Source organism: Mirounga leonina, unplaced genomic scaffold (genome assembly GCF_011800145.1).
Source record: "Mirounga leonina isolate KUSES-001 unplaced genomic scaffold, KU_Mleo_1.0 Mir_173, whole genome shotgun sequence".
NCBI classification, from domain to species: domain Eukaryota; kingdom Metazoa; phylum Chordata; class Mammalia; order Carnivora; family Phocidae; genus Mirounga; species Mirounga leonina.
Window position 1 is genome coordinate 88,045,247 of NW_023270447.1, and position 13,328 is coordinate 88,058,574.

At 39.9% G+C, this 13,328-nt stretch overlaps 2 protein-coding genes across 4 annotated transcripts in view; one reads left to right on the top strand and one right to left on the bottom strand.

Annotated features, from left to right (window-relative positions):
• The window catches only part of RERE (arginine-glutamic acid dipeptide repeats), a 290,457-nt gene that overhangs the window by 37,613 nt on the left and 239,516 nt on the right, over positions 1-13,328 (top strand). The gene's annotated exons all lie outside the window — the stretch shown is intronic.
• Positions 10,342-10,950, bottom strand: LOC118020042 (mitochondrial import inner membrane translocase subunit Tim8 A-like). Its single transcript, XM_035019878.1, has one exon. It carries the CDS (start codon positions 10,903-10,905, stop codon positions 10,537-10,539), a length of 369 nt encoding a protein of 122 aa, XP_034875769.1. The 5' UTR covers positions 10,906-10,950; the 3' UTR covers positions 10,342-10,536.

Here is a 13,328-nt window from a genome sequence, read left to right on the forward strand (position 1 = left end):
TTATTGGCAAAATGGGGATCTAGGGTTCCCACCCTAAGAGCTCTGATGGGGATTAAGTGAGTGAACACAGACACGCAGGGCTTCTTTAGAAAGGGCCAGGCCGATAATAAAGTCCTAGGTAAGTGTTAACTTTTCAAAATTGCAATTACAGGTCTGTTGTTAATAAGCCAAATTCTAACTATAAAGAGAATAAAAATATCACATATATTCTTATTTTCTTTATTAACCCAGAAAATGTTAATATAGTATTGATTCTCTTAAATCTTTCTTAATTCTAAATCTTTGCAGGGATAAAGGGTGCATATCAATTTAAGGAGGTAATTCCCACCCCAGTTAATTTGGGTTGCTTCATTTTTAATCACAGGTTTTTCAATCTTTCAATTTTTCCAGATATGTACACCTACTAAAGGAAGAAATTTATAGTCACTAAGTGTCTTCAGAACTCCAAAAGGAGATGGCTTCTCACCTTGCGGTATCTATTCTTTGGCTAGCCACAAGAGTCTGCAACTCACTTAAGCTTGACTGCCTGCTCCCCTCCCCCCACCTTTTTAAAACATTCATTTCAATTTTGCCTCTGAAGACTGTTGAATATGATGGAGAGCCTAAGATGCATGTGATTCCAAAGATGAAAATCTTTGACCCTGTTAGGATTTTGTGTTCTTTCATTTTCTTAGCCCTATATAATCCTTTAGATATTTAAAATGTTTGGTGGAATGCTCACTAGCTTTCACTGTGTTGCCTGACTAGTGACCTATTATGAAGTTATTCAGTGACACAGGAGGAGGCTCATACAAAATTTTTCTTAGGAAGCTGCTTTGCCAGCGCAAATACTCAAAAAATATCTCAATAAAGTGGAAAACCCATGGAATTCCTGGCTAAAGTTTTTGAGAGCAGACATTGCTCTCAAATACCTCTGCCAGTGTTAATGTGGCTCCTGTTGGTCATAGGCTCTGGCTGTTCAGGATCTCATTCTGGTGGGTCATTCATGGTACATTCCTGGTTATGTGTATTTATGTGTCTGAATCTGAATTGAACTTATCTCTAGCTATGGTTTGAGTTTGGCATAGTTGATAGAGAGCTTTTGTTTTGGTCGTATTGGTCACCAAGTTTAGTTATTACTTCTTGAGACCCTTTCTGGAGTATATCATGTTGAACATAGAAAGCTGTCTCTCTTTCTCTCTCTCTCTTTTTTTTTTGGTCACAGTAGAGCCTGCATCTGTCTAGCTAATTTATTAAAACATTATATGAAGTTAAAAAAAAATGTGGGGTGCAGGGTTTATCAAGAGCCCTTTGTACTCAACATGTTGATAAAAAGACTTAGAAGCCCACTAATTAATTTATTTATTTTTTAAAATTGATGCTATGTAGGGGTGCCTGAGTGGCTCAGTCCGATAAGCAGCTGCCTTCTGCTCAGGTCATGATCCCAGAGTCCTGGGATTGAGTCCCGCGTCTGCCTCCGTGCTCCTCCCTCTGCCTGCCACACCCCTGCTTGTGTGCATGCTCTGTCTGACAAATAAATAAATAAAATCTTAAAAATATATATAAATTGATGGTATATAGCTTGGCTTGTTAATGGCCGGTTCTCAGATAACAGAGAGCAAGCTTACCTGTTGTACTTTCATTTCACGGTTATCCTCTCAAGTTCTGAACATGGTTTTAACACAAGATGGTACAAGAGCAATGATAACGGAAGAATGAACAGTAAAGAAGACCAAACCAGATGAGAAAAATAGATCGTCTAAATTAGATGGCAAACAGATTTCATCTCCTTTTCCAGGTGATTGAGGCTGAATGTAGTACATTTGGAAGGAGTGCTCTGATCAGTTGACAGTGTTTTTCTTGGGGGCGATCATGGGAGGGAACTTTTGCCATCTCTAGATTCACAAATGATTTGAGGAACGTGGAGTCATGATATTAGAGGCACTCTACTGTCCTTATAAAGACGTTGGCTAAAAGGTTTATTTTGTATGTTTTAGGCTAGTGTACTTGATACTAACCTCTAGAAAAATTCTTTTTTTTTTTTTTTTTTAAAGATTTTATTTATTTGAGAGAGAGAGTGAAAGAGAGAAAGAGCACAAGAGGGGGGAGCAGGAGAGGGAGAAGCAGACTCCCCGCTGAGCAGGGAGCCCGATGCGGGACTCGATCCTGGGACTCCAGGATCATGACCTGAGCCGAAGGCAGTCGCTTAACCGACTGAGCCACCCAGGCGCCCCTCTTTTTTTTTTTTTTTAAGATTTTATTTATTTATTTGAGAGAGGGAGTGACAGAGAGCACATGAGAGGGGGGAGGGTCAGAGGGAGAAGCAGACTCCCCGCTGAGCAGGGAGCCCGATGCGAGACTCGATCCTGGGACTCCAGGATCATGACCTGAGCCGAAGGCAGTCGCTCAACCAACTGAGCCACCCAGGCGCCCTCTAGAAAAATTCTTGAGCATTTTATAAACAATGTTCCTGAGCAAATGTGACAGTTTCAAATGAAAGCCCTTTTACATTGTCGTCTTCCATGGTATAAAATTTACATTATCCTTTGAGCTGCTTTACTTATTTAGTGAGCAATTCTAGAACAGTGTTCAATAAACTTTTTCTGTAAAGGGCCAGATAGTAAATATTTGCAGCTTTGCTGTAGGCGATTGAGTCTGTGTTGCACCAGCTCAGTTTTGCCCTTGTGTCATGAGAGCAGTAGTAGACAAGATATAAAACTTTATCTGTGGACACTGACGTTTGAATTTCGTATTACTTTCACATGTCAAGAAATATCCCCCCCCTTAAAATATGTAAAAACCATTCCTTACTTGTGGGTCTTACAAAAACAGGCAGTGGTTCAGATTTGACCTGTAGGCCGTGGTGCCAATCTGTGCTCTGTGAGTTGCCTGCCTCAACCTCCAATTTTGTCTGTTCTAATAATCCTTAAAATCCTTTCACTGCTGGGGCACCCGGGTGGCTCAGTCAGTTAAGTGTCTGCCTTCGGCTCAGGTCATGATCCCGGGGTCCTGGAATCAAGCCCCAGGTCAGGCTCCCTGCTCGGTGGGGAGCCTGCTTCTCCCTCTCCCTCTACCTGCTGCTCCCCCTGCTTGTGCTCTCTCTCTCTCTCTCTCTCTCTCTCTCTCTGTCAAATTAAAAAAAATAATAATAATTCTTTCACTACTTTACTAAGTGCTTTGTGCTACCTTTAAAAATGTAATTTGCTTTATTTATCCAGTTAAATTAAAAATAATTTTTGGGGCGCCTGGGTGGTTCAGTCGTTAAGCGTCTGCCTTCGGCTCAGGTCATGATCCCAGGGTCCTAGGATCGAGCCCCGCATCGGGCTCCCTGCTCGGCAGGAAGCCTGCTCCTCCCTCTCCCACTCCCCCTGCTTGTGTTCCCTCTCTCGCTGTGTCTCTCTCTGTCAAATAAATAAAATCTTAAAAAAAAAAAAAAAATAAAATAAAAATAATTTTTACGGGCGCCTGGGTGGCTCAGTCGGTTAAGCGACTGCCTTCGGCTCAGGTCATGATCCTGGGGTCCTGGGATCGAGCCTGCTTCTCCCTCTCCCACTCCCCCTGCTTGTGTTCTATCTCTCGCTGTGTCTCTCTGTCAAATAAATAATAAAAATAAAATCTTTAAAAAAAAAAATTTTTACTTGTTTGTATTGTTGAAATTTGTTGGCATTAAGTTGTAATTTTTCCTGCTTCCCATCAAACGCTATGAGGCATAGAAAGATGCCTTATGAATAAAGTCGTGGGGCTCCCCATCCCACCCTCCCCCATTAATTCAGTATAAATTCTTCTCAAGAAGTTTGCTAGTGGATGGGACGCCTGACTGGCTCAGTTGATAGAGCATGCAACTCTTGATCTTGAGGTCATAAGTTCGAGCCCCACATGGGGTATAGAAGATTACTTAAAAAAAAAAAAGAAGTTTGCCAGTGGGGAAGATTTCCCTGTGAAGTAGTTGCCATCCCAAATGATGCCACTCTGAAGCCCTGTATGTTTATTTCTGTTTTCTTTTTGAGTGTATGTACATCTCCTCTACATAGAAACTGAGGAAAAAACAGTTAATTATGTCACCATTATAAACTGGCACAAATCATTAATATTTTCAGAGACTTCATCACCTCACAGTTGTGTGATATGTTTTGGGAGTCTTATTTGTTGGTTGGTTATAAAAGCAAGCCAGCAGCCTTCCAGAGATCTTCTTTGTCCAGCACGGAACCTGGAAGAACTGAATTAACACCACAGCGTGGGGGAGAGACAACAGAGGGGGTGGGGGTTCTTTTGTTTGAATCTCCAAGCTGGATACTAAAATCAGCCTGATGGACTGTGACGAATAGGGTCCCAGTCACAGTGGAACAAGATTTATATTTACCTAGAGTGTAATTGGACTGAGATTTCCTGCAGTTATGTTAAAATCCTTGGCCCTTATGCTTGGTGAGCAAGTGTTTGAACTCCTAAGCTCTGGAGGTTTAGCTTTTTCTGGCTCAATTAATTGTTAAATGTTCCCTTTATTATAATTATACATTGATGCCTCGCTTTGTAGTAGCTGAGGAAATTGCTGAAAGAGTTGTTTAATCTGTTATACTCTATCAGTTTTGTAAAAAGCTCTTTTTTAAAGGAAACAATTTTGATTTGAAGTGGCATGGTGGTATTTGTGTTGGAGAGCATCACTGAAATTGAAATGCAGGAATTTGGCTCCGCTCTTGACAGGGATTGGCTTGTAGTTGACGTTGACCCATGTGTTTGTCATCTTTCCAGATGCTGCCTTCTATTTATTCTGACAGCTTCACCAGCTGAGAAAACCAGACTTTCCAAGATTAAAAACATTGTCTGTGAATTTAAAGATGGAACAGGGTTTATGTTTGTTGAATTACTTTAAAATGTATGTATATAAGAATGATTTCCTTTTGTAAAACATTTAAATACTATAGAATAAATACTTGTGTACATGAGTTTTGCTTTGAAGATGTCTGAATGCCGCAGACACTACCAAAAATAAAAATATGCTTTCTATTCCTTCATATGTTTGTGTTAGTATAAATTTTTTAATAGATTTTTAAGTACCAAGAAATAGATGGGGGCATTAAGTTACATGGTTCTTCTAAGTTAATGCTTAAAATGCCTGGAAATGGATAGACTTCTACCTTTATCATTATGAATGTATTAAATATCCAGTACCTTTAAATCTTTTTCATTATTTTACCATTAAATATGTGTTCAAACTAATTAGGCAGCATACTATATGTTACATATGAAAGAAATTCTACATTTGTTCACTCATTTGACCCCTAAATTTATTTTCTCACTTATATTTCTAAATTTCCTTATTCATTTGCCTTTACAAGGAACACCTCTTCAGTGATGTCTAGTGTGATAATTAGTAAAATGTGTAAACTGAACTGTAAAAGGCAAAGATAGAGTTGTTTTATATTCCCTCTGAAGGCTGTAGGCATTGTTCTGGCTTTCTTTGTGTGCTGGGCAGATGTTGATGCTTGACAGATGGTGTGTTAGTGGCTCAACTGATCAATAGAGATATTGTAAAAAAAAAAAAAAAATGTTGTGGGGGTTGATTATGGCTTTAAGTTCCTTTTAAAAAGGGGAAATGGAGTGAGTTTATAGTATAGATTTTTAATATTATTTCAGTATGTTGCTTTTCATTATTCTCAGCTTTTAATTAATATTGTAATTTGTGCTCCATTAGTAAAGCTGTGCATGACTGTAGGCTCTAAGGCAGGCTGTTATTATTTTTATTAGGTGGTATTTAGTTTTCATGCTTGTCCTGTCATCCTCTTGTGCTGGTATTGTAAAACATAGGTACTGTACGTATAATTACCAGATTGATTGAGGGAATGTTAACAATACTTTGTATAATTACACTTTTTTTCTCTTTAGTAGAGGGAAGGGAAATGTCAAAGAAAAATGCCTCACCTGTTATGCTGTGTTTTTATATTGCTGGGAACAATAAAAAGCTAAAAAGTAGTGTTTTAATTACCACGATCATGGTGCAAAAATACACCTAAAGTTTTGAGGTTTGTATTTGAGAATTAACTCTAGCAGCACTCAGCACTCAGGGGAGGTTATGCTTCTTCCTTACAGGGGATTTTATACCTCACATTTCAGGCTGGACAACGGACATCAGATTTCCAGTTTGCTCTCTGTACTGGCTAGAAGACATTTTTTTTTATTATGTTATGTTAATCACCATACATTACATCATTAGTTTTTGATGTAGTGTTCCATGATTCATTGTTTGTGTATAACACCCAGTGCTCCATGCAGAACGTGCCCTCTTTAATACCCATCACCAGGCTAACCCATCCCCCCACACCCCTCCCTTCTAGAACCCTGTTTGTTTCTCAGAGTCCATAGTCTCTCATGGTTCGTCTCCCCCTCCGAATTCCCCCCCTTCATTTTTCCCTTCCTAATATCTTCTTCTTTTTTTTAAACATACAATGTATTATTTGTTTCAGAGGTACAGGTCTGTGATTCAACAGTCTTGCACAATTCACAGCGCTCACCATAGCACATACCCTCCACAATGTCTATCACCCAGTCACCCCATCCCTCCCAACCCCCACCACTCTAGCAGCCCTCAGTTTGTTTCCTGAGATTAAGAATTTCTCGTATCAGTGAGGTCATATGATACATGTCTTTCTCTGATTGACTTATTTCACTCAGCATAATACCCTCCAGTTCCATCCACGTCATTGCAAATGGCAAGATTTCATTCCTTTTGATGGCTGCATAATATTCCATTTTGTATATATACACCACGTCTTCTTTATCCGTTCATCTGTCGATGGCCATTTTGGCTCTTTCCATAGTTTGGCTGTTGTGGACATTGCTGCTATAAACATCGGGGTGCACGTACCCTTTCGGATCCCTACTTTTGTATCGTTGGGGTAAATACCCAGTAGTGCAGTTGCTGGGTCGTATGGTAGCTCTGTTTTCAACTTTTTGAGGAACCTCCATACTGTTTTCCAGAGTGGCTGCACCAGCTTGCATTCCCACCAACAGTGTAGGAGGGTTCCCCTTTCTCCGCATCCCCGCCAACATCTGCCATTTCCTGACTTGTTAATTTTAGCCATTCTAACTGGTGTGAGGTTGTATCTCATTGAGGTTTTGATTTGGATTTCCCTGATGTCAAGTGATGTTGAGCACTTTTTCATGTGTCTGTTGGCCATTTGGATGTCTTCTTTGGAAAAAGAGACATTTTGAGGGAGAAAAACCCTGGGCTATCTTTCAGGCTCATAAACTAGAATGCTTTTGAAGTTTGCAACTATCCAGAAAGCAGATATTTGGCATCATGGAGTTGCAGTGCTTTTGGTATTCCTGTCCTGATTGGTGGAGGCTACTTGTTTGTAGAAAGCAGCAATTTTGTCATATGTTTTACTTCTCTTACTTGCCCCTCTCCCCCGCCCCCCAGCTGCTAGGATACTCAGTGCTGTGGCCTCTGGTACAGCCACACATGAATCGCCAACTCCCTTTTCAGTGTTGTTTCTGAACCGATGAGCAGTGGTCCCATTTCAATGTTCTTGCCTCTGAATTCACTTGCTGCCTTTTGCCTTTGCCCTGTGAATGTATTTTTGAAATTTGGCTATAGGCCTTTCTTTTTATCTTTCCCCCTTATTTCCCCTTCTGCATTTGTTCTTTTTTCTTTTGGATGAGCAAATAATATATTTTCAGGGAAGAAAATTAAAATATTCAGATAAGCAAAAGTTAAAAATCTCAAAACCATGAGTCTGCTGTTAATATTTTGTTGTATTATCACTTTCCTTAGTAAATAGGTGTGGGGTTAGGCTACTCCCTGTTTTGTAATAATGCTTTTGAAATTGACATGTCCTGAATTTATTGCCATGCCAGTAATTATAAATCTGAATCACTGCTGCTTTCTCATACCAATAATACTGGCATTCTCAACCTGGAAGGGTCCGTGGTCAACCCAGGGGACTGTGAATATAGTTCAGAAGACTGTGAACTTCATTACATTTCAAATGACACTCAGCATTCAGTTATGTTTCGGTTATGAAGATAGGCAACAAACCGTAGTGATTTTGGTAGTACCTGTGACACCGGTATGAGCCACAGACGTTCCCATAGCACGTAACACAGAGGAAAACATCTGAGAATACTGTTTATGTTCATCAGAACTTTGAAATTATGGAGGTTATTAAGGGAATAACCTTTGATAAATTTTATTATTTAAGGAGTCAGTAAAGACGTACATACATTATAAATATTTTTTCTCATACTGTGATGAATATTTTAATTCATTTTTTTTGTGACTTTAAAATTGTTTTTGAAGAGTTGTGTATAGGTTGTTAAAGTCCCTTGCTGCCTGAAAAACATTAGGTGCACCCGCATTAATGGATAGATACCATCGTGTGACTAGTTGTATATTGTTGGATTTTAGGGTTCTTTCCAGATGTTTTCCTTTATGAGCAACAATGGTGAGCATTTATTCATTTCTGCTCACTCTCCTTAGGAATAGAATTGCTGAGTTAAAGGGTATGTCTGGATGTCCAAAGATTTTTAATGTAGTGCCATTGTAATTCTTTCCAATTACCCCTGATGTACCATGGGATTTTGGCCTCTGCAAGTGACTGAATTTGTGGTTTTGAAACTGGAGAAGTGTTCTCTAGGTAGAGCAGGAGACTCTGTGTCACCTTTGGATAGTAAATCTTCCCTTCAGAGAATGGATCAGACACATTCGTGTGCTCTGTTTTTTATCTACAGTTAATGGCGTGGAAAGGAGGAGATAAAGCTGTGACATTAGAGAGAATGCCTTCTTTCTGGTATGAAGTAAAATCTGAGAGTTTAGTGTAGTATGAATTCTGGTCAGCTTTAACTTTCATAAATAATAAAACATTCCAGAAAATTTGGTTATCAGTGGCCCCTGTATTTTGTTGGAGGAGCAGCCACATATTCTCTCAAGTCCTAAAATCAAACCCGTGTGGAAGTGGAGAAGAAAAGGGAGCGCCTGAGTGGTGCCAGGAGACACCATCAAACTGCCTTCCACACAATGCCAGTCAGTTTGCAGAAGCTTTTTCCTACTTGTGAAACCTTTGGGGTAGAGTCAGCACTAGAAGCTTGGTGAAGTCTCTTCAGGGAGGCAGTTGTGGACTTTGTTCTGCCTTATTTTATCTGCCTGTAGGGACTGATTCTTAATCCTACTGGAAGGTAATAGTATGCTATCTACTCAAACTGTTTTAGTCATTCTGAATTGAGAGCACTGTGTTGTATGTTTTTACACACTTGCTAGGGTTATCTGTTCCTTCCTAGCTTTAACTATTAAAAAAAAATTAGATTGTTTTCCCCAAATCATTGTTCTGGATGTCACTCTGTTCATGAATGTGGTTTAAATATTTTGCCCCATTTTTTTTTTTTTAAAGATTTTGTTATTTATTTGACAGAGAGAGACACAGTGAGAGAGGAACACAAGGAGGGGGAGTGTGAGAGGGAGAAGCAGGCTTCCCGAGGAACAGGGAGCCTGATCCGGGGCTCGATCCCAGGACCCTGGGATCATGACCCAAGCCGAAGGCAGACGCTTAACAACTGAGCCACCCAGGCGCCCCTATTTTGCTCCATTTTAAAATAATTTAAAGATATTTGTGTACAATGGCCAGAAATGCTGAATTGTGAATAGTAAATTCTTGGTCTGGTTCTTTAGCTACAGTCAAAGGTTTTGTTAATTTTATTGCATGTGGCCTCCATTCCCATTGTAATTTTTTTTTTTTAATTTTGTAGAAGCCTTTATTCCAGTGATCAAAAGAATGCAATAAATGGAGTCTACACTGATTAACATTAACATGCACCTCTACCTGAAACTGCTGTTAGTTTTTGCCTGGTGTAAATCTTTATAACCTATTTCGCACATCTTTGAATTTTTCGGACCCTGATATACAGGGTAAGTAAGCTTCTTCCTCATGGCAGTTTAGTAATGAGAATTATGTTCACTGGCTAGATTCCTTTATAACAAAAGGCCTCTAGACACTCAGGCTACCTACCTGTACTACCTCAAGACCATATCTTATACATTAAAGAAAATCACAGCATAAGGGAGGGAGAGAATCTAGAAAGCTCAGTGTGTTGTATGAACATCCCATAGATTTTTTTCTAGTGCTGATAGTCAAAACACTAGATAAGGAGGCCTATAGTTAAGTACCAAATTACTCTTCTCCCACTGCTGCCCTTTCTGAGAGACACAAAGATGTATAGCCAATCTCCCCAGAAATCTGAAATGAATCCACACAAATGACAGATTTTACCTAATGTGGTCCCACAATCAAATTATAGAAAGCAGTTCCACTATCAAAATTATAGGGAGCAGTTAATGGGACTTTGAGAAAGCATAGTCCCACATACAGTAATATGCATCTAGTAGAGTTTTCCATTCATCTGTCAATTGTTTTCACAAGATTAGCATTAAAAAACACAACCAAGTACACATATGACCTTCAACCCCCCCCACCACAAAATTGGTCTTTGTTCATTCTCAGATGACAGGATGTCCCAAGAGTGACAAAGATGGGAGCCAATTCCCCCATAGCCTTTTCTTCAACTATCCCATCAACCGCTCTTCATTTCTTGAACTACCTTCCTTTTCCAAAGAGGTAATGCTGAGGTCAGTCCGAAAGGACTTTCTGAGAAAACTGGCTTGGATTTCTGGGTCTGTTCCAGTCGATTCAAGATGAATTGGCTTGTATCAATGAAGCGCTCAACGCAGTTCACAAAACAGGCCTCCGCCCAGCTGTCCAGCTTTGGCCCAGGCTTGTCCATGCACTTCTCCCAACAAAGTTCCATCATCTGGTGCACCAGTTGCTGGAAGCATTGCTTCTGAGTCTCCACCTCGATGAAATGTTGCAGCTGTGGGTCCACCGAGCCCAAACCCGCCACAGGTGAAGACGAGGAGGAATCCATCCCAGCACCGCCACGCATGCCGAGACGAACTCCACACCAACTCACCGACCTTCATGTGTCTCCGCGACCCCCATTGTCATTTTTGATCTATTTCATGCTCCACCTCCAGCCAATACATTTGCCTTTAGGCTAACTGGAAGGATAGGAGAGCAGGGCCTCTTCTTTTCAGTAATCAGTTTCCAGAAGTTGAAATTCTGTAGTTTATGTCCCTTGACCAGAGTTCAGTCATATTATAAAATCAGCTATAAGGGAAGCTGAGAAATGTGGTCTTTATTCTAAGGGGCCACAGGCCCTGCTAGACATCAGATATTCTGTTACTAAGGAAGAAGGGGAGGGGCACCTGGGTGGCTCAGTTGTTAAGCGTCTGCCTTCTGCTCAGGTCATGATCCCAGGGTCCTGGGATTGAGCTCCGCATCCGGCTCTGTGCTCTGTGGGAGGCCTGCTTCTCCCTTTCCCACTCCCCCTGCTTGTGTTCCCTCTCCCACTATGTCTCTCTCTGTCAAATAAATAAAATCTTAAAAAAAGGGTGGGGGAATGAATATTATGCTCAGAGACTAAAACCCAAGTGCAGTTAAAATTATTGCAGACATATAGTTACTTATTTGTTTTCATGTCTGGTTCTGATATTAGAATGGTGAACTTGTCAAGGGAAGGACAATATTTTTATTCATCTTAGTATCTCTGACACTAGCTGGTATGTAGCTGGTGCCCAGTAAGTCTGTGTGTGAATGTTTTAGGAGTTTATGAATTCTGTTTCTTGTAGAATATGTTTATCTTCATTTTTTAACTTTAATCTCGACAGGATTTGTCTGTTACTACTTCAGTTAAAATGGAGAAGTCTAATTTTTTTTCCCCCAGAGTTCTGATTCATTTCATCTCAGCAGATGTTCAAAACATGATTTTTACAAGGTACAAATTACAAAAAGTAAAAGTCTCATTAAGTGTTATATTGGCTCAAAGCAGCTGCAATCATTTTTTTTTGAAGTGTGTTGAGTACAGCTTCGGGTAGAAAACATCCAGAACTTCTTATGGTCTAAACAATAAACTAAATCTCTCATTTCATTTGGGAATCAAGAGGCATTTAGATATTTTAAATACTGCTACCTTGCATAGATATTTGCTAATTTTGATTATAAAAGTGACAGGTGGATGGCAGATTACCAGACAAGATCTCACCTACTCCCTCCTGCCACCCCAGTAGAATACTTTTTAGCCTGAGAATGATGTATATGTTGTTTTTTTTTTTTAAGATTTTATTTATTTATTTGACAGAGAGAGACATAGCGAGAGAGGGAACACAAGCAGGGGGAGTGGGAGAGGGAGAAGCAGGCTTCCTGCGGAGCAGGGAGCCCGATGTGGGGCTCGATCTCAGGAACCTGGGATCATGACCTGAGACGAAGGCAGACGCTTAACGACTGAGCCACCCAGGCGCCCCTGATGTATATGTTCTAAAGCAAAATACCACATGTAGAATCCTAAGGAGATAGATTATTGGAAATTGTTGTATAGGTGGAATTTTCCCCCCAAATACCTGTTGAGTACTTAGAAACTGACATTTTACAATTCACAGTGGGCTGAAGATCTGTTATGAAAATTTGAGGTCTCAGTATTTATTCAGTCATGTGAAATTGACTGCAAGTTTTAAGTTATTCTTAAAATATCTTTAGTTTTTGACTTTAATTTTAAAATAAGCACCTAACTAAACAATAGTAACAGCAACAACAACAAAAACCCAAATTAAAACAATAAGGATTGAAGGGTGAGAGGGAAGAGGTACAGATGGAATAAGAGAGTCAGGGAATAGGTTTGATTTGCCCTTAGAGGTTTATATAAATTATATAAACTAACTAAAGATTTCTGTAAAGCAGAGAATTAAATTTAAGGCCTGGAATAGTGTTTGAATAAGCTAGTAGAATTTAATGGGGTATGTTAGATGTCAGCAATAGTATTAGCTTCGAATTGATCAGCTAATAACGTAAGAACGCGATCTTCTATATCTGTAACTTTCTGCAAGGCATTTTGTGGAGGTGAGGTGTAGGGCAAGATACAAAGGTAGACAGGATTCGAGTCCTTGATCCTTCATTTTGTAGGGAGAAATTACACTTAAGTAATACTACATGTTAGTAACAGGCAGTGAGTGGGCAGACGCCAACTGAATAGGACGGATTACAAGTTGGTGATACTGGGTAAGACATGAAGACCTTGATTTGGGTCCTGGAGTTTGGGCAGAATTACAGTAGGACCAGGTAGAGGCAGGGCGTCTCTGTTAGGGGCAGCAGCATGGAGAATTTCATGGAATGGGGCATGATGTGGTTATAGAAGATTCAGGACCCAGTTGAGTAGATGTAAATATCACGTTGAAAAAAGGAATGAAAAGGGTAGCTTGGGTTTTCCTTTACTTCTCTTTTGTGTGGATTGCAGTTTGTCAGTCTATGACTCTG